Source organism: Elgaria multicarinata, chromosome 6 (assembly GCF_023053635.1).
Source record: "Elgaria multicarinata webbii isolate HBS135686 ecotype San Diego chromosome 6, rElgMul1.1.pri, whole genome shotgun sequence".
In the NCBI taxonomy this organism is placed as follows: Eukaryota; Metazoa; Chordata; class Lepidosauria; order Squamata; family Anguidae; genus Elgaria; species Elgaria multicarinata.
Genome location: NC_086176.1, coordinates 108,019,657 through 108,040,824, shown reverse-complemented (window position 1 = coordinate 108,040,824; position 21,168 = coordinate 108,019,657). Strand labels below are relative to the sequence as shown.

The window sequence follows — 21,168 nt, the reverse complement described above, 5'->3', positions numbered from 1 at the left end:
AATGAATCTGAAGCATAAGCAGGTCGTAAATGTGATATGAAGTCTCTTGGTTTAAACTGAGATGCCAGCTCCCTTCTCTCGCTACTTTAAAACAACAACAATAGCAACAAAAAAACCAGAAATAACATCCTGGAGGAGATGACAAAGGTGTTTACAGATAAAAGGAGGAAATATCATGCTGCTTTAGTCTAATTTGGAGACACGGCTGTTCGGCTGAGACGGAGCCAAAAAGCTTTACCATATGGCCACCCATACGGTAGAAACGCCACAACTGTGCGGCTCATAACAATTCCCTATGGAGTTCGCTTCATATGTTTTAAAGAGGACTTCCCCTATTATTGAGGGAGAAGATGAGGATGGGAGTTGGGTAAGGCAGATGTGATGAGTCTTTATTTGTCCACTCCTTTATTTTCTATCTTCTTGGAGATTTGGCAGGTTCAGGCAAACTGTGCACCAGGTAGGCTCTCAGAGTTAAGGCTGAATACTTGAAAAAAAGTAAAGGGTAAAGGCGAATGGTGACATGACCGTTACAGAGATTATGAACCCACTAGAGCTGGAGGGACCAGGATCAGAAGCAACTGGTCAACTTCTTGCTCCCTGAGCCTTTGCTACAAGATCACTTCATTTCAAACTCCCCCACAATAGAGGCCTTCAAGAGGCAGCTGGTCAACCATCTGTCAGGGATGCTTTAGGGTGGATTCCTGCATTGAGCAGGGGGTTGGACTCGATGGCCTTATAGGCCCCTTCCAATTCTACTATTCTATGATTCTATGATGTAAAGATGTATAAAGAAATAGGCCAAGAATAGTTTTAACAAGGAAAAGTCTTGCCATACATCTGTAATTTATCTACATATTTCCTGTGAAAGATAAAAACAGATGCTTTTCCTCTTTCCACCCACCATTACTTATTAAAGCCAGTAGTAAGGCTTACACTAGCTGCCTGATTTATTAATCACATTACGCCAGTCCTTTTACAACTTCATTGGCTGCCAGTCCAGGTCCGGGCCCGATTCAAAGTGCTGGTATTGACATTTAAAGCCCTAAACGGTTTGGGCCCAGGTTATTTGAAGGAACGCCTCCTCGCATATGTACCTGCCCGGACCTTAAGATCATCTACAGGGGCCCTTCTCTGTGAGCCCCTGCCAAAGGAAGTGAGGCAGGTGGCTACTAGGAGGAGGGCTTTCTCCGCTGTGGCACCCCGGTTCTGGAATGAGCTCCCCAGAGAGGTCTGCCTGGCTCTTACACTGTACTCCTTTCGTCGCCAGCTGAAGACCTTTTTATTCTCTCAGTATTTTAACACTTAATTTTAACTTAAATTTAAATTTTACTGTTTTAACTCTGTATTTTAATTTTATATCAATTTTACTGTGTGGTTTTTATCCTGGTTGTGCTTTTTATACTGTATTTTGTATTTGTGCTTTTAACCTCTTGGTTGTTTTATTACGGTTTTAATTTTTGTGAGCCGCCCAGAGAGCTTCGGCTATCGGGCGGTATAAAAATGTAATTAATTAATTCATTAATTAACCACGATTAGCAGACCAGGAATGGCTCGTGGCCTCCGCCAGCTTTCTCATTTTCAAATTAAACCTGTGTTCCATTTTCAGAGCTATCCGTGGTTCATCGTTACATTCGCACCAGGTTTACCAAGGACCATGCTTAGCAGTAAACCACAGTGTGCAAACACACTGAAAAACCACAATGGCAAAGCGTGGTTTGGCAGTAACTATGCCTTGCATTATCATGAGCGGAGATATAACACTCCACCCAAGGCTCAGCCATGGAATGGCGAGCTCCTGGCAAGAAAGCAAGCCTTCGGAGCAGATGTGATAGTTAAGAGATTTTGTCTTGCCTTCTCTGAAGGAAGAGTTAAATTGCTAAGCCCTATCATGGGAGAAAGATACACCAGATCTGACAGCGTGAAGCAGAAGATTAATGCAACTATTCAAAACTCACAAAATCAATGATTTTATACAATAGAGGCATTGCTCAAAAATATGTTCAGAAGGAGTTCAGGCACAAAAGGAGCTTAATGAGAGTTCCTGACTTGTCTGCTAAGCTTTCCCCAAGGGCTTATATAGCCTTTTACAAATTTTATTTATTTATTTATTTATTTAGGAAGAATAACACATTTTATTGTCAAAATCCTGGTTAGATGGTGATACACCATGTCAGAGGATAGACTCCAATTTAAATTTTTGCATTTATCGGCTTACTTCTGAAGTGACATGGTGACTGCTCTTTGACGCAATTCATTCACGTACCTCTGTCACTTTATCCTTATCTCACAATCTTTAGTATGAATCTTGCCTCCAGTACAGTGACAACCATCAACCACCTTCCCATAGACCCTCTTCGGATTCCTTAATGGGGCAGGGCTTGGCCTCTAAGCCCGATGTCCTGGAGAAATCCCAACCGTTATCTCCAATCTGTGATCAGAGATAACAGCAAGGGATTCTCCAGTACATTGCTCTCCCACTTGGAAGGCAAGCAGTACACTGGGGAATCCCAGCTCTTCTTTTTATTTATTATTACATTTATATCCCACTTTTTCTCCTCTTGCAGGGACCCAAGGCGGCTTATACAGTCTTCCTCCAGGACTATATAGTCTCCATTTTATCCTCTCAACAGTGTGTAAGGTAGGTTGGGCTGAGAGTCAGTGATTGCCCCAAAGTCACCCAGTGAGCTTCATGGCTGAGTGGGGACTAGAACCTGGGTCTCCCAAGTCCCAGTCCAACATTCTAACCACTACACCATACTGGCTTTCCAACAATCTCTCTGATAAAAGTCAGAGTTAATAGTAGTGATGTGGAAGATAGGAGACTCGGCCAACATTGGAGAAACATCTCCTCTTCCAGTGCTGGCAGAGTCCATTTGCACTCTGTGTGCCACCCCCATGGGCATGTTGTGTGATGTGCACAGTAGCTGGCACTGAGAGGAGCAGATGAATCTTGTTCTTCTAAAATGAAATTTTTATTCTTTTATTCTATTTGTTCAGAACTCCGAAATCTTCAGGTAGGGAGCGGTGTATAAATATTGTAAATAAAAATAAATAAAGTAAAATTATCTGGAAAGGACAAGAAAGCTGGTATTCCTTGTTTTGTTTTTCTTGTCAAGTAGCAGCATTTCACTTGATCATTTAAAATATCTATATCCTGTCTCTCTAGGTGGTTTATGTTGCTTAAAATCCCAGAATGCCACCAAAAAGATCTCAGCACAGTAAAGATATTTGGATTTCAACAGCAGAAATCCTAAATCCTTTTTTCCTCAGCCGCAAGGCCTAGAAATTCAGGCGTGTGTCATTGTTTTGGAATGGAAACTAAAAAGTTTAAGAATGTCTAATTCTATGACTGAATTGAAACATCACAAAAACATTGAATACATACATCTCAGACCAGTGGTTCCCAATTGGTGGTCCATGGACCCCAGGGGATCCACATAGCCCACCCAGGATGTCAGTGGCACCATTCACATATTCACCATTCATTTCTGGAGTCCACTGATGACGAATTCCTACCAGAAGTAAAACATAACATCACTGAGCACCTGCGTGATTTAGCGACTAGCTTCAGAGATTACTTCCCTGCACCTAATCCTGAAAACTCATGGATAAGGAATCCTTTTGAATGTGATGATGTACAACTAACAACTCTATCTGCAGAAGAGCAAGATGCACTTGTTGATGGTTCATTGAAATCATTTTTCAAAGAATATAGACTGGACCAATTCTGGGTGAAGGTTTTTCCTGATGATAAGAAGTTAGGAGAAAAAGCTTTGAAACATCTAGTTCCCTTTTGTTCCACATATCTTTAAGAACAAACATTTTCGACATTTTGTTATACGAAGAACAAGCATAGAATTCGCTCGATGCTGATCCATATTAGAGATTAAAAGTAGGAAATATTGAACCGGATGTGGAAAGGATTGTTCAGGACAAAAAGAGGCATGATTTTCCCCATCACATTTAGGTTTAGTAGCGGCTAGAAAAGTCATAATTTGTTCAATTGTAAACTAGACGTTGGTAAAATTAAATTCGTCTTTATATTCCTAACTAAACCATCGTCATTTTTGCGTAGTAATATCACAAATATTACAATTTTTATGGTCTGTTTTTTTTAGTATACCTAAAACCCTCTGCTTATTAGAGACTACCCCTTATTTTCTCCAAAAAATTGCTTCGCACAGGTAACTACCATAGAGATAACATTTTTTTCAAAAGTAGGGGGTCCATGGCTTTGCATTTGAAAAACAAGGGGTCCTCAGTACTTAGCTAATTGGGAACCATTGTCTTAGACAATAAAAAAAAAACAGGGCCAATTTACTATAAAAACTGGTGAAACAGAACAAAAAAGAAAAAAGGATGCCGGGACAAATACATACATCCATGTTCCCTCTCCTACAGCCTTAATTTTTTGTGCTATAATTTTTTTTTTTAATCTTTAGAACCCAGAAATTAAATGGCGAAAGCATCCAGATCAATTCTATTTTATCTGCTTTCAGAGTAGGAACAGCTGCATCCTCTCCTTCCACTCAGCCAGATCTATCCAACCGCTCACCCCTCCCTTGGGAATTGCAAAAGTCACCATCCCACTATCATCCCTCCCAGCTGTTAACGTGCGCTGCAGAAGCCAGCTAGCCACCAGGGATGCAATTAGCACCACCTGAGATCTACACAGCAGGACCCAAGCAGAGACACCTACAGCTTATTTCAGAAAAGATCACAGGTTTCTTTGCCAAGTGCCTGAACCTCAGGCTCTTTGATCGTCTGGGAAACTTTGGTACAATCCTTCCAAAGCAACATAACACTTGAGGTCGTTACCTGAAGAAAGCGCTTTCCTGCTCTCGCGGTTTACTGGTACTAGGTAAACAAGGCTGCAAGAATTGATTTGCAGAATCAGGCCGTATAAGTTCAGCATCTTCTTTCTAACCATCACGAGCAAGGTGCCTGTCTAAGCTCACAAGCAGGTGCCTGTCTAAGCTCACAACAAATGACCAATCATCTCCAGCATCCGAGAGGGTTAGACTTGTGTAAAGCAAACCAACCAGCCCACTTAGAATTAGCGCTGTGCACCACCTCGGGTCGAATCCCTGAAAACGGGGCGAGGCGGGCTGATTCAGCCTGCCTCGCCTCAGTTCCGAGTTGGTTCCGGGTCAGCCCGAGGCACCCTGAAGCCAAAGCAGATCAGTAGCAAAGCTTCAGGGTGGCTCAGGCCGCTTTGGAGCGGTCTGAGCTCCAAAGCGGACGAGAAACCCAGCCCAAGGCTGGCCATGAGTCCATTGGACTCACCTCCCTCTCGACACTCACCTGCTGCACATTACTGCCACTGCATTGCCACTACCATCGCCGCTCGCTGCGCCACCACTGCCACCACATTGCCGCATCACCTGCCACAACCAGGAAACACAGCACTCCTGAGAACCAAGGCGTGATTTCAAGATATCAGGGGGCTCTGTTTAGTACCTCTATGGCCACAAACTATGTTGGCCATAGAGGTACTAAACAGAGACCCACGATATCTTGGTTCTCAGGAGCTCTGTGTTTCCTGGTCACGGCAGGCGATGCAATGGCAGCGATGGTGGCAGCGATGCAGCAATGCAGCGGTGATGTGGTGGTGGCAGCAGCGATGAGCAGCAATGGTGGTGCTGATGCAGCAGCAAGTGAGTGGGGAGAGGGAGGTGAGTCCAATGGACTCTCAGCCGGCCTTGCTACCAGCTTTCCTAGGTGCCAGCTGTACAGCCGGCACCCAGGGACTCGCAAGGCCGAGTCGCTTCAGGGCCCCCGAATCTCACCTTGGCTTCAGCACTGAGGCGAGGCAGGCAACCCCCAAAGCACCCCGAGTCGAATTGGGGCTGTTTCGGGGGCTCCGAAACAGCCTCTGAGGCGAATCGGGGGAACTGTGTTAGAATCCTCAAAAGTCCCCTCCCAGGGTACTTCCAGACTGAGTGCTCATAGTGCTAACAATCAAAATATGTTGTGCACCCCCTTCCATCTTTTCTTCCTTAACAGATTTTTTCAGCTATGAAAAGAAAGACAGTGGAAAAGTGCTGGTGGAAAAGTACGGGGAGACTACAAATGGAAGAAAACATAAGTCTAGATGCCCATAATATTACATAATATGGGGCAGTGCAATTTCACAATAGATGCTTAGTCTGGAAGTAAGAATCCGTAAGTAAGACATGGGTACAACAGCACCTTCATGCCCATGTTACCCAGCAACTGGTATATATAGGCTTACTACCTGGGATACTGCAGGTAGCAATTAACCATCAGAACTAGTAGCCAATGATAGCCTTCTCCTCCAGCAATTTATACAAGCCCCCTCTTAAAGCCATCCAAATTGGTGGCCAGCACTATATCTTGTGGTAGTGAGTTCCATAGCTTAACTATGCACTGTGTTGAGAAGTGCTTCATTTTATTTGTCCTGAATCTCCCACTAATCAGCTTCATGGGATGACCCCGGGATCGTGTGGCCCCGTTTAAAATGAATAACTCATCTCCTCTTTAGCCTCCTGACTCAAAACATAAACATAAGCTAAATTTGACCCTATTAGCTCTCCACGGTAGCTATGGAGCACTAAAGGCACCATTTTCTCTTTTTAAAAAATTGTTTCATGGCTGCCAAATTCAACAGCGTGGTATGGGGCAGCAGGGGGCTGATGTAGCCTGTAGGCTGTTTGTTGCCGACCCCTGTACTACATTCACTCTCACTCCTAACGCCCAACATCCCCTTTAATAACTGGGTAATTTACCAGGCACCAGCAGTATTGACGGTTTCCCCCCCTACTTTTTTGGCAGGTCTTGTGAATTATTCACAATGTATTTGGAAGATGTTCACTTAGTAAAAGCTGCATCTGCTAACTAGTTTGGTAACACAGCTGATCTGCTGTTCATGAAAGAAAAAAACATATATATTCCGTTGCTATTATGCTGTCCAAGTGGGTTAAAACATATTATATCTTCACTAGCCCCTGGTGCTGCAAGACAAAACGGCAACTCATCATCATAATCAATTCTGTGCTTGTCATTTCGACGTCCTTAGTGAGCAGTCGTAAATGCACCAAGTCCTTTCCAGCTGCTATGGAAGGAAACATTTGGGGAAGCAGGGGGGAGGGTTTGTCCAGAGCTTCCGAAATGTTCCTACCAGTCCGTCAGCTATCAACCACTTTTAGGTTTGCCATATCTCAGCTCCAAAGATCTAAACTTGCATTACTACACTGCTTTCTGTTTCAGGAGAGGAAACTGTCTGACATACCGTATGCTGTCAGAGTTAGACTATTAAGAACTTAATAGTTGGACTATTAAGAACTGTCCCCTAGCAGTAGCCATTTCAACAGGCTGCAGCAGAGCGAGAGCATAGGAAGCAGAGACTCCTGAGACCAGCTCAATTTGCCTCCTCCTGTCCCTGTACTGATTTTATTCCAGCTGATCATTGTAAGAACTTCTATGGGACTTGAAGAAATGATTTATTTATTATTTATTTATTTATTACATTTATATAATGCCCCATAGCCAAAGCTTTCTGGGCAGTTTACAAAAGTCTGCTCCTTTTCCTCTTCCCTCCTCATACCTCATTCATTTTGTGTTGTGTCTTTTAGATTGTAAGCCTGTGGGAATGGTATGGCCGGTCTTGTTCCCTATTTGTCTTATATAAGCCACTCTGGGAGCTTTTTCAAGCTGAGGATGGGCATAAAGGGGCTTCAAATGAAATTCATTCATTCATTCATTCATTCATTTATTTATTTATTTATTTATTTATTACATTTTTATACCACCCAATAGTTGAAGCTCTCTGGGCGGTTCACATTCATTCATTTATTTAGATCAGTGGTTCCCAATTAGCTAAGTACTGCGGACCCCTTGTTTTTCAAATGCCAAGCCATGGACCCCCTACTTTTGAAAAAAATGTTACCTCTATGGTAGTTACCTATACGAAGCAATTTATTAGAGAAAATAAGGGGTAGTCTCTAATAAGCAGAGGATTTTAGGTGTACTAAAAAAAACAGACCATAAAAATTGTAATATTTGTGATATTACCACGCAAAAATGACGATGGTTTAGTTAGGAATATAAAGACGAATTTAATTTTACCAACGTCTAGTTTACAATTGAACAAATTATGACTTTTCTAGCCGCTACTAAACCTAAATGTGATGGGAGAAATCATGCCTCTTTTTGTCCCAAACAATCCCTTCCACATCCGGTTCCATATTTCCTACTATTAATCTGAAATCTGGATCAACATCAAGCCGATTTCTATGCTTGTTCTTTATATAACAAAATGTTGAAAATGTTTGTTCACAAAGCTATGTAGAACAAAAGGGAACTATATGTTTCAGTGCTTTTTCACCTAACTTCTTATAATCAGGAAAAACCTTCACCCAGAATTGGTCCAGTCTATATTCTTTGAAAAATGATTTCAATGAACCATCAACAAGTGCATCTTGCTCTTCTGCAGATAGAGTTGTTAGTTGTACATCATCACATTCAAAAGGACTCCTTATCCATGAGTTTTCAGGATTAGGTGCAGGGAAGTAATCTCTGAAGCTAGTCGCTAAATCACGCAGGTGCTCAGTGATGTTATAGTTTACTTCTGGTAGGAATTCGTCATCAGTGGACTCCAGAAATGAATGGTGAATATGTGAATGGTGCCACTGACATCCTGGGTGGGCTATGCGGACCCCCTGGGGTCCATGGACCACCAATTGGGAACCACTGGTCTGAGATGTATGTATTCAATGTTACTGTGATGTTTCAATTCAGTCATAGAATTAGACATTCTTAAACTTTTTAGTTTCCATTCCAAAACAATGACACACGCCTGAATTTCTAGGCCTTGCGGCTGAGGAAAAAGGGATTTAGGATTTCTGCTATTGAAATTCAAATATCTTTACTGTGCTGAGATCTTTTTGGTGGCATTCTGGGATTTTAAGCAACATAAACCACCTAGAGAGACAGGATATAGATATTTTAAATGAACAAGTGAAATGCTGCTACTTGATTTCAGTGAACCATCAACAAGTGCATCTTGCTCTTCTGCAGATAGAGTTGTTAGTTGTACATCACCACATTCAAAAGGATTCCTTCTCCATGAGTTTTCAGGATTAAGTGCAGGGAAGTAATCTCTGAAGCTAGTCGCTAAATCGCCTACGTGCTCAGTGATGTTATAGTTTACTTCTGGTAGGAATTCGTCATCAGTGGACTGCAGAAATGAATGGTGAATATGTGAATGGTGCCACTGACACCCTGGGTGGGTTTCACGGACCTCCTGGGAACCACTGATTTAGATGGTTATGCTGCCCGGCTGGGACGATTTACAATGATTAAAAAAACACAACAGAATAAAGTAACAGCCAAACGAATAAACAAATAATAAATAAGTAAAACACAATTCGGAAATGTTTTGATGCATGAGAACAAAAAGGGAAACGGAGAAATCAAGTTGCAATGAAGAAAACACTAGTGTTGTGCCAAAAAATTCGACCACTGCAATTTCGGCATTTCATGGGGGCGGGGACGAAAACTCTGGTGAAAGTGGGAGAGGTGAGAATTTTCTCCTTGGGGAAGGGGGCAGGTTTTCCACATACCTTTTATTTATTTATTTTATTTATTAATTAATTACATTTCTATACCGCCCAATAGCCGGAGCTCTCTGGGTGGTTCACAATTTTTAAATGTAGCCAGTTTTTGAAGGGTCTTCTTTCTTTCTTTCAATTTTTTTTTTAAAAACCGGCATTTTCAGGAGCGCAGGAGTTCTTCCCAAATGCTTATTGGAGAGGGAGAGGTCACATGGCCTCCAATAGGCATTCGCTGAGAACAGCTGGGCTCCTCCAAATGCTGGGGAAAGGGAAGTGTTTGTTTAAAAAACTAAAAAAAAATAAAAAATAGGAAGAAGGCCTCTCAGCAACTGGCTACACTTAAAAAAGGTATTTGGAAACCTTGTTCCCCTCCCCAGGGAGAAAATTCTCCAAATTCTACCCCCTCCCTGTGAAAGAGGCAGAAAAAACAATGCCTCTTTCACAGGGAGAGAGAAAGTTCCCCAAAATAGGGGGCAGAATTCGGCCCAGAACTAGAAAATACGGATTGACCAAGAAAGAAGCTACTTCCTCCCCAGTGTAGGTACTGATTCTTCCCCACCTTTACCACAAAAAACCCACCCATCACTACAGATGAAAGTCAATGACATACCCAAGACCCACAGGTGGAACTTGGGTCTATCATATCTGAATCTAAGTATCCTGGCCATTTGCCAGGACTCCTTCGAACAGAGGCAGACCAGAAATAGAGAACTTTTAAGGAAGAGGAAGGGAAATGGGGAGGAGAAATAACCAGGGTAGCATACCGTTTCATCTTCAAGTTTCAGGTGTAGAGTTTTATCCCCTTCTTTGTAATCTTTGATGATTTCTGCTGATTTCCAGACTTCCTCCAGGTCAGGAATCCAAACTCTCGTATACTGCGTAGGAAAAAGAGAAAGCAAGGTAAATATGAAGAAAACCAATCGTGGCGTTATGGGTAGGAATGTATGGGCACCAGCCAAGGGCCCACGCCCCAGCAGGGCCCCACTGACAAGCGCCCCCTGGAGTTGCTCCTCCTCTTCACCCTTGCAACCTGCTTGTTCACCTGCCTCTCTTGCTCTGGCCCAGCCAACGGTGGTGGTGGTGGTGAGAAGTGGAGCAATAGATGCTGCAGCCTACTTGCTCACTGGCTCTCTGCCTGTCAAGTAAGCAAGTAGTAGCAATGGTAAGAAAAAGGATGAAGAGCAATAGCAGCTGGAGACCATGGCGGTGAGAAGGTAGAGTTAACTGACGGAGAGCAGCCATAGCGGGTGCCTTGACCAAGGCCCCTCAAAAACTTGGAGCCAGCACTGAAGAAAGCCCCAGATCAGGGGTTCATCTAGCCCAGCAACCTGCTTCCAATGGTGGCCAACAAGACGCCAATGGGCAACCCACATGCATGGCATAAAGACAACGGCCCACCAGTGGAGGGTGGTGGCTCCAATGTCAATGGGGTGGTGAATCCGCTCTGAGTTTTCGCACCTTAGTCTTGCTGGCTATGTCCAACCTCCAGTATCAGAGGTAATAACCTATATACACTAGTTGGGGAACATGGGTGGGAAGGTGTTGTTGTTATTATTATTATTATTATTATTATTATTATTATTATTTATTTATTTATTTATTTATTTATATAGCACCATCAATGTACATGGTGCTGTACAGAGTAAAACAGTAAATAGCAAGACTCTGCCGCATAGGCTTACAATCTAATAAAATCATAGTAAAACAATAAGGAGGGGAAGAGAATGCAAACAGGCACAGGGTAGGGTAAGCAGGCACAGGGTAGGGTAAAACTAACAGTATAAAGTCTGCACAACATCAAGTTTTAAAAGCTTTAGGAAAAAGAAAAGTTTTTAGTTGAGCTTTAAAAGCTGCGATTGAACTTGTAGTTCTCAAATGTTCTGGAAGAGCGTTCCAGGCGTAAGGGGCAGCAGAAGAAAATGGACGGAGCCGAGCAAGGGAAGTAGAGGCCCTTGGGCAGGCGAGAAACATGGCATCAGAGGAGCGAAGAGCACGAGTGGGGCAATAGTGTGAGATGAGAGAGGAGAGATAGGAAGGAGCTAGACCGTGAAAAGCTTTGAAGGTTAACAGGAGAAGTTTATATTGGATTCTGAAGTGAATTGGAAGCACCCTTGTCCTGTTTGTGATTCCCTGCTCGACAGCTGGTTGGCCACTGTGTGAACAGAGTGCTGGACTACATGGACCCTTGGTTTGATCCAGCATGGCTCTTCTCATGTTCTTATGAGAAGCCAAACCTCCTAAAATCTCCTCCTCTACACAACTACCAAAGGTGTTGCTATTAGAGATTAGGCGTTCCATTTCGTCATTGTACCCAATAACCATTGACTGGATGACTCTACAGGATGTGATCGTGCACATTCTTCATCTAGGGCAGGGGTGGGGAACCTTTGGCTGTCTAGCCGTTATTGGACTCCAACTCCCATCAGCTCCAGCCAGCATGACCCATGGTGAGGGAGGATTGGAGTTGTAGTCCAGTTGCAGGTTCCCCATCCCTGATCTAGGACTAGAGGCTCCTCCCGACCCAAGCCTCTTTTAACTACAATTTAACAGGCATACAGAGACACAAAGATTCCACGCAAAGAACCTGAAAGCAAAGACGCAGGGATCACAGGAATGAGGCTTTCTCACCATAGAAGAAGAAGCCCTTCTGAACACGTCTACGTAGCATTGTAGAGCCATAGAAATGCCCCTCAAGAGTTAACGAAATGGCAACTGTGAAATCGAAAGAAAAATACTTTGCTGCTCTATGGCAATGGCTTCTTTCTATGTATCATGTGTAATTATTTTTAGGGTTGCACAATAGCTGGAACAGCAGGAACCCTTTGACGTTAATGAAGCTATCCAAATATGTTGCAGAGAGCAGCAGTTTTGCTAGTGAAAAGGCAGGGAGGAAAGAAAAGGGAGTGGAGGAAGGACGTGAACGTGCCTCCATGGCGCTTTGCACCTCATTCTGTACTTCTCAATACCTCCCAGCTCTGCAGATGCTGTCAGGGCTCCTACTTTTAATTGCCATCGAAAAAATTGCCTTTAAGAAACTTGACATTTATTGCTCACAGCAGGTTCATTTAATCACAGCACTCGGCTGTTTACCTTCTACGATTCCTGAGCCAGAAACCAATGCTGGCCATCAATTTCTGGGAAAAAGTTGGGTCAGTTATAAAAACACCACCCCAGAACACAAGTTTCTGGCCCTGGTGGTTGAGGAGAGATGGCTGACCCTATGTGGACAACGGTTTCAATCCACTGTAGCTTAAAACATTGTCTGGGATTACATGCAGTGTCAGAACATTAGAAAAATCAATTAAATGAGGTCTGAAATCATAGAATCATAGAATAGCAGAGTTGGAAGGGGCCTACAAGGCCATTGAGTCCAACCCCCTGCTCAATGCAGGAATCCACCCTAAAGCATCCCTGACAGATGGTTGTCCAGCTGCCTCTTGAAGGCCTCTAGTGTGGGACAGCCCACAACCTCCCTAGGTCATTGGTTCCATTGTCGTACTGCTCTAACAGTCAGGAAGTTTTTCCTGATGTCCAGCTGGAATCTGGCTTCCTGTAACTAGAATCCATTATTCCGTGTCCTGCACACTGGGAGGATTGAGAAGAGATCCGGGCCCTCCTCTGTGTGACAACCTTTTAAGTATTTGAAGAGTGCTATCATCTCTCCCCTCAATCTTCTCTTCTCCAGGCTAAACATGCCCAGTTCTTTCAGTCTCTCTTCATAGGGCTTTGTTTCCAGACCCCTGATCATCCTGGTTGCCCTCCTCTGAACACACTGAATACTTTCTGGGTCAACTGAAGTAGCTCTAGATAAGGATTTGGTCATACAGTATAGGCCTGATCCAGGCTAGTACTACTGTAACTTATCCACATGTAATGGACCAATAGCACCCTTGTTTTGGAGGAGAAGATCATAGAACAGTAGAGTTGGAAGGGGAAGATGAAGATTGGGGTGGGATTCATAAAGAGAATTAGGACCAGTTCAGATATTACATTTTCCAATCTCCTCCTCACCCTTGAGCGATTGGAAATTTTCATTTTAGCATTGGGCCTCAGATAAGCTCTCCAGCATTGGCTCAGCACAGTGGTGAAGCACACCGTCAGCGAAGAAATTTAAAAACAAAACATCAAAGAAACTGGTTATTGAAGCACACAGGTTACCTCATGTGGTGCTCATACATTTATTTATTTATTTAGAATATTTATATACCGCTCCCCATTGTAAAATTTCGGAGCGGTGTACAAGATAAAATGAAAATAAAAACAGAATAAAACAGTTAAAACAAAATTTAAAAGAAGCAAAAACAGAGATTCAAGGTTGCATGTTAAGGAAAGGCTTTTTGGAATAAAGATGTTTTCAGGGGGCGCCAAAAGGAGTACAAGGTTGGAGCCTGCCTGACCTCCAGAGGCAGGGAGTTCCACAGGAGGGGAGCCACCACGCTGAAGGCTCTTCCCCTGGTGGATTCCAATCGGAGGATGGATCTAGGTGGAACCACCAGGAGCAGGCCCTCGGATGACCTCAGTGACCGGGCAGGTTGGTAAGGGAGAAGGCGCTCTCTCAAGTATCCTCAGGTATTACCTCTCTCAGGTATTCATGCCATGTGTGAATTTCCCCTTCGCACAGATGACATAGGAAGCATGACCAGAGAGGTTGCTTGCATGTCCTGTCAGCATTTGTTTGTACTGAATTTCAGACTTGGGCCAAAATGGTTCAAATGAACGACTTGGGCCCTGAAACGCAGCTGAAACAGCTGTTGGGATTGGGCCCAGTTTTCAGAGGGTGCCAAATTATTGCTGGGCTTCAATCATTAACTTGTCTTTGAAAAAAAACGAAAACAAAACAAGAGTACTGCCATTGCCTTCCGGTGGAGAGTTGTAGTTAGCTTAGCTGCACAAGAGAAAGAGGGGTGTGCATTAGGATTTTTTAAAGAAAATAAGCAGACTAGCCTGGCCTCCAGTCCTCATGCAATGACTCATTGATTCCCCTTTCCCGAAAACACATCTCCCTATTTCACCACTTAAAAAGACAGTGGAAATGAGAGGGGCATTTCAGCACATGGGCCACCTGAGAGTTGACCAATGACGACAGAAAGAAGTCAAAGCACGGAAATTATGTGCACCGCCTCAGGCTAAATTCCTGTAACTGAGACGAGGTGGGCTGATTCGGCCCGCTTCACCTCGGTTCCGAGTCAGTTCCGGGTCAGCCCGAGGCACCCCGCAGCCAAAGCTGATTGGCACTGAAGCTTCGGGGTGCCTTGGATCACTTTGGAGTGGCATGGGGCTGCTCTCCCTGCTCATCTCTGCCGCCACATCGCTCTTTCCACCATCGCCACTGCATCAGTCCGCATCATTCCTGCCGCCACCGCCACTGCCACATTGCTCCTTCCACCATCGCTATTGCCATCGCCACCGCATCACTCCTGCCGCTACTGCCATCGCCGCCGCCGCCGCATCTGAGAACCAGGCTGTGATTTTATGATATCGTGGGGGCTCTGATTAGTGCCTCTATAGCCACTGTAGTTTGTATTTAGTACCTCTATGGCCACAAACTACGGTGGCCGTAGAGGTACTAATCAGAGCCCCTGCGATATCTTAAAATTGCAGCCTGGTTCTCAGAAGCGGTGGCGCAATGGCGGCAGGAGCGAGGCATGGCAATGGCAGCAGGAGCGAGGCAGCGGCAGCGATGGCGGCAAGAGCAAGGTGGTGGTGGAAATGGCAGCAGGTGAGCAGGGAAAGTGGGGAGAGGGAAGTGAGTCCAAAGGACTCCCGGCTGGTCTTGCTACTGGCTTTCCTGGGTGCCAGCTGCGCAGGGACTTGCAGGGCTGAGTCGCCTCGGGGCCCCCGAATCTGGGCAGCCCCCGAAGCACCCCAAGTCGATTCGGGGCTGTTTCGGGGGGTCCAAACCGGCCTCCAATCGGGGGGACAATGCACAGCTCTAGAAATTATTGCTTCGCAATAGCTAATTTTAAATCCATTCTTATGCATTAAGCTATATTGAGATATTTCTCTGTCGTAAATCCTGTTTCCAAAGAACCTGCCAAAGGAAGTGAGGCAGGTGGCTACTAGGAGGAGGGCTTTCTCCGCTGTGGCACCCCGGTTCTGGAATGAGCTCCCCAGAGAGGTCCGCCTGGCGCCTACACTGTACTCCTTTCGTCGCCAGCTGAAGACCTTTTTATTCTCTCAGTATTTTAACACTTAATTTTAACTTAAATTTAAATTTTACTGTTCTAACTCTGTATTTTAATCTTATATCAATTTTGCTGCGTGGTTTTTATCCTGGTTGTGCTTTTTATACTGTATTTTGTATTTGTGCTTTTAACCTCTTGGTTGTTTTATTATGGTTTTAATTTTTGTGAACCGCCCAGAGAGTTTCGGCTATTGGGCGGTATAAAAATGTAATAAATAAATAAATAAATAAATAAATTTCCATGAGTGTACAAACACAGCATTGACCCTTCCTCTGATTAATGAAAAATAAACTAACCCTATTAATCATTTGAAAGGCCCACACTCCACTCTATTCAACCAGGGATCGCAAAACATCCCCTTCTTTTAGGAAGTGTGATGCAAAATCCCTGCATGGTCTAATACTACAGGCATGACTTAAAAGAATTAAGAGTCTAGAGTAAGGATAAATGCCTCAGACGACGCTGATGCCAGATGTTCAGTTCCACATCATGGTATTTTTTCATGTCTCTTTCAAATGCCCCGAGGAATTATTCCTAAAGTATATCATCCATCAACGCGAACGAAGTTGCAACAAAAGGGAGTGCAGGAGGGTATTCGTTGAAGAGCAACTCCGCCCTCTCAGCATTAGTTGGTGAGATAAAGAGTTAGAAACTGGCAGCCCGCATGCCAGACCTGCCTGCCTCCACTACTGGTCACCAACCAAGAGACAAAAAGGGTGTGTGTTGTCTGTGGCAATGGAATTATTTTGGGAAGGCAATGCTTTCTGGAGCGAAGGAAGAAGCAACAAAACACCTTAGCCTATCGCCTCTTCCTTTCACTACGCCATTCCCCAAATGGTCCTGTATAGAACAATTTTTTGCTAACTAGGGGAAAAGGTACATTGGCTGCCAGTCCAGGTCCAGGCCCATTTCAAGGTGGTGCTGGTATTAACATTCAAAGCCCTAAACGGCATGGGACTAGGCTATCTGAAGGAACGCCTCCTCCCATATGTACCTGCCCGGACCCTAAGGTCATCCTCAGGGGTGCTGCTTCGCGAGCCCCTGCCAAAGGAAGTGAGGCAGGTGGCTACCAGGAGGAGGGCCTTCTCTGCTGTGGCACCCTGGCTATGGAATGAACTCCCTAAAGAGGTTCGCCAGGCACTTATATTATACTCCTTGAGAAGCCAGGTGAAGACCTTTTTAGTTTCTCAGCATTTTAACAGTCTAGGAAATTTTAACTTTGCTGTTTTAAATTTGTATTTTAAATCTGTATTAATTTCTGCATTGCTGCTTGATTTTATCCTGGTTGTGTTTTTATTTTGTATTTTATATTATGCTTTTATACTGGTTGTTTTACATTTTGAATGGTTTTTGTGGTTTTAATTTTTGTAAACGGCCCAGAGAGCTTCAGCTATTGGGCAGTATAAAAATGCAATAAATAAATGAATAATTTCTTTGTTCCACTCCTCCTCAATACCCTCACATTTTCAGCAAACATTTAATGCTTGTCAATAATTGGTAATCTCTTAAAATAGCACAAAGTATGTCATATATTAAAAGCGTAAAAGCATTGTTTTAAGAGTGCATGATACGCTCATAAGAATATCATAGAATCATAGAATAGCAGAGTTGGAAGGGGTCTACAAGGCCATCGAGTCCAACCCCCTGCCCAATGCAGGAATCCGCCCTAAAGTATCCCTGACAGGTGGTTGTCCAGTTGCCTCTTGAAGGCCTCTAGTGTGGGAGAGCCCACAACCTCCCTAGGTCATTGGTTCCATTGTCGTACTGCTCTAACAGTCAAGAAGTTTTTCCTGATGTCCAGCTGGAATCTGGCTTTCTGTAACTTGAGTCTGTTATTCCATGTCCTGCACTCTGGGAGGATCGAGAAGAGATCCTGGCCCTCCTGCTGGATCAGCCCAAAGAACCTATATAGTCTAGCATTCTGCTCCCACATTGTCCAACTACTGTCCATGGAAAGCCCACAAGTAGGACATGAGCGCAATAGCAAGCCCCCCACCCATGATCCCCAGCAACTGGTACACATAAGCATACTGCCTTAGCTACTGGAGGTAGCATATAGTCATCAGAACAAGTACATAAGAACATAAGATGTGCCCTGCTGGATCAGACCAAGGGTCCATCTAGTCCAGCACTCTGTTCACACAGTGGCCAACCAGCCATCGGCCGGGAATGAACAAGCAGGATATGGTGCAACAGCACCCTCCCACCCATGTTCCCCAGCAACTGGTGCACACAGGCTTACTGCCTCGAATACTGGAAATAGCATACAAACATCAGGGCTAGTAGCCATTGATAGCCTTTCCTCCATGAATGTGTCTAATCTTTTAAAGCCGTCCAAGTGGGTGGCCATCACTACATCTTGTAATAGCAAATTCAATAGTTTAATTATGCCCTCTGCGAAAAGATACTTCCCTTTATCTGTTCTGAATCTCCCACGATTCCTATTTCTAATAGCAACTTCATAAGAACGTAAGAAACATGATGGACCAGACCAAGGTTCATCTAGTCCACCATTCTGTTCACACAGTGGCCAACCATCTGCCTGTGAGAAGCTCACAAGTAGGACAGGTGTGCAACAGCACCCTCCTTGTCATGTTCCTCGGCAACTGATATTCGGAGATATACTGCCTCTGATACTAGAAGTAATATACAGCCTTTATGACTAGTAGCCATTAGCTATGCTGGCTGGGAATGATGGGAATTGCAGTCAAACACATCTGGAATGGACCAAGATGGAGAAGGCTGCTGAACACACTAACTTCATCGACAGTAGCTTGCTTCAGCCCACACGGTTCTCTAACTGCACCATCTCTCTAAAATAGGGGTTAGCAACTTGTGGCTCTCTAAATACTTTGGCCAACAACTCCCATCAGCCTTAGCCAGCATAGGCATTTGTGAAGGCTGATGGGTATTGTAGGCAAAAAACATGTGGAGCGCCGTAAGTTACCCATCTCTGTCCCCTGCTCTAAAACTAAAAAAACACCTGCAATTTTTCATGGATCTCCTCTTCTGTTCCTTGTACTTGCAAAAGAGCAGACGGCCTGCACAGAGCGTTGTCAAACCAATTTGTTATGAATCCCACTTTATAAAAGATGACCTAATGAGTATTTTGAAGTACACCCACATTAATAAATGTTCCCACTGACTTTGGAGTACCAGGACTTTGACAGAAAAACAAAACACTTAAAGATGAGCACATAATCTATGCCTCCGATATTAACTACTTTAAATAGGATAAATGAGAAGCATGAAAACCTTTTTCTGTTTTTTTTAAAGTGCATTCCTCTGAGTGCAATTCTCAAGAGGAATCTGAACAAGCAGGCAGTATCCAGTGACAGGTTTGACACTAAATCCGTCACTAAAGAGGATTTAAGTTCCTCTTTAAGAGCCAACAAGTAAAGTTCAGGAACCGTTCGAGTGAATAGCAAGGACTGTTGTATCACGCTACAGTCCAGCACCTCAACTCTCTTTTCGATACGAATTCCCCAACACTGTGCTAGAACACAGCAGTGTACTGGGGGAAACATATTAAGCAATTCATTACAGGCATCCATGGACACAAAGCACCAAACCACAAAGGAGGTTTCTCACCGTACCTCTGTATGATTTACTGCTCCAACTTCCTGACTGTTAGAGCAGTACGACAACAGAATCAGTTATCTAGGGAGGTTGTGGGCTCTCCCACACTAGAGGCCTTCAAGAGGCAGCTGGACAACCATCTGTCAGGGATGCTTTAGGGTGGATTCCTGCATTGAGCAGGAGGTTGGACTCGATGGCCTTGTAGGCCCCTTCCAACTCTGCTATTCTGTGATCTTCCCATCAGCCTCCACAGTGATGGGCAACTCGGGAGCTCCGATTCAATCTCCAGAGCAGAAATGTAGCAGAATTGCCCACTTTTCTCGCTCGCTCTCTGCATGAATCAACAAAACTAGACTACTTGTGCCAGTATTTTCTACTCTAACTGGCAGTAGCTTTCCAGGATTTCAGAGAGAAAGAATTTTTTTCCAACAGCTGCTCCCTGATCGTTCTAATTGCTCTGGGTGTGCCTTCTCCCATTCCGAAAAGATGCCCAGGACAGTGACTCATGCCGACAACAATGGAGGATGAACTGGTAATTCTTACGCTCTAATAGTCATGCTCTAAGCAGGTTCGAAGCATGGCCAGCCCTACTATTAGGCAGAGTGAGGCAGCTGCCTCAGGCAGCAAAGGCTGGGGACGAGTTGGAGGACAGAGCTTTACCCTTCAAGCTAGCCTGCTGCTGCTTTAAGGTGCAGTCGTGTTGAACTAACAAGTCAACTGCCAGGCCAGCTGAGTTTTGTACGTTGAATGGGTGGGCGCCACATTCCCATTTGCCGAAGGCACAAAATATCTTGGGCCAGCCCTGGTTTTAAGTGCCTCCAGTTTTAATTCAGGAGAAGAACAAAAGAAACGAAGAAAAACAGAGAGAAAAAAGAGTGTGTCTCAACTATCAGAGACATCTCTGAAACACTGCATTAATAGATTAAATAGACTTTTTAAATGAATGAATGAATGAATGACCACCCAGGAATGGTTTTGATGAAGGATGGTGCATAAATATTTTAAATGAACAAGTGACATGGAGATCTACAATGAACAAGAACGGTGCAGGAAATGTTCTGAAGTTACCAACAGAAACCCACCACCTGGAAATTGCAGTTCGCCCCGACCAAGATGAAACGGATGCCGTAAAACGCTCACATAGCTCAACAGATTTGACTAATGTACGAGTCAGATTCGATTAGTCAGAAAGCTGCAGGCATCACTGCTAGAAGAGGTGGCTGTTTATTTCAATTAGGCACTGCAAGCTAATAGCAGTAAAAGAGGGGGAGGAAGAATGGAACTTAGTGATAATGGTAGTTGGTGGACAGGGGCTAGAGGAGTTGGGTCAGGAATCATCCATGTGGTGGCAGACAGCAATGAAGAGTGAGAAATTACATCAGACTACTGGAAACCGTGCCAGGTCCTCTCCAAAGTGTTGGTATGAGTGAGACTTAAATGGTTTGTGAAACTTCCACATGCTATTTATAATACATCCAATTTTATTTATTTATTTGTGATATTTATATACTGCTGAATATAAAAAATATCTCTCAGAGGTTCACAATATTAAAATATTTTAAACACTGCATTAAAACACAGCGTTAAAACACTTCCAATTACAGTAAAAAAATAAATATGAAGGAGCAGTAAGGTGGAGCAACATAATTAATTTACTTACAGCCCAGGGAAAGCTTGGGTGAACAAGAGTGTTTTCAGGAGGCATTTAAAAGATGCCACGTTTTCTGCCTTCCGAATCACAGGTTTTTCCAGATAGTGGGCAGAACATGGAACAATGACTGCGAGGAGAAGCAATTGTAATGCAAATGAACATTCTGGTCAATGCTAGT

At 43.9% G+C, this 21,168-nt stretch overlaps 1 protein-coding gene across 3 annotated transcripts in view; it reads right to left on the bottom strand.

Moving 5' to 3' along the window:
* Window positions 1–21,168, bottom strand: part of MYO5B (myosin VB) — a 339,709-nt gene that overhangs the window by 225,999 nt on the left and 92,542 nt on the right. For 2 of the 3 annotated variants that reach the window (XM_063128253.1, XM_063128254.1), the window contains exon 2: window positions 10,340–10,450. In XM_063128253.1, the coding sequence (XP_062984323.1) occupies window positions 10,340–10,450 (111 nt within the window). Of the gene's footprint in view, window positions 1–10,339; window positions 10,585–21,168 lie in introns of those variants that run through there. The other variant, XM_063128255.1, reaches the window with a different exon arrangement.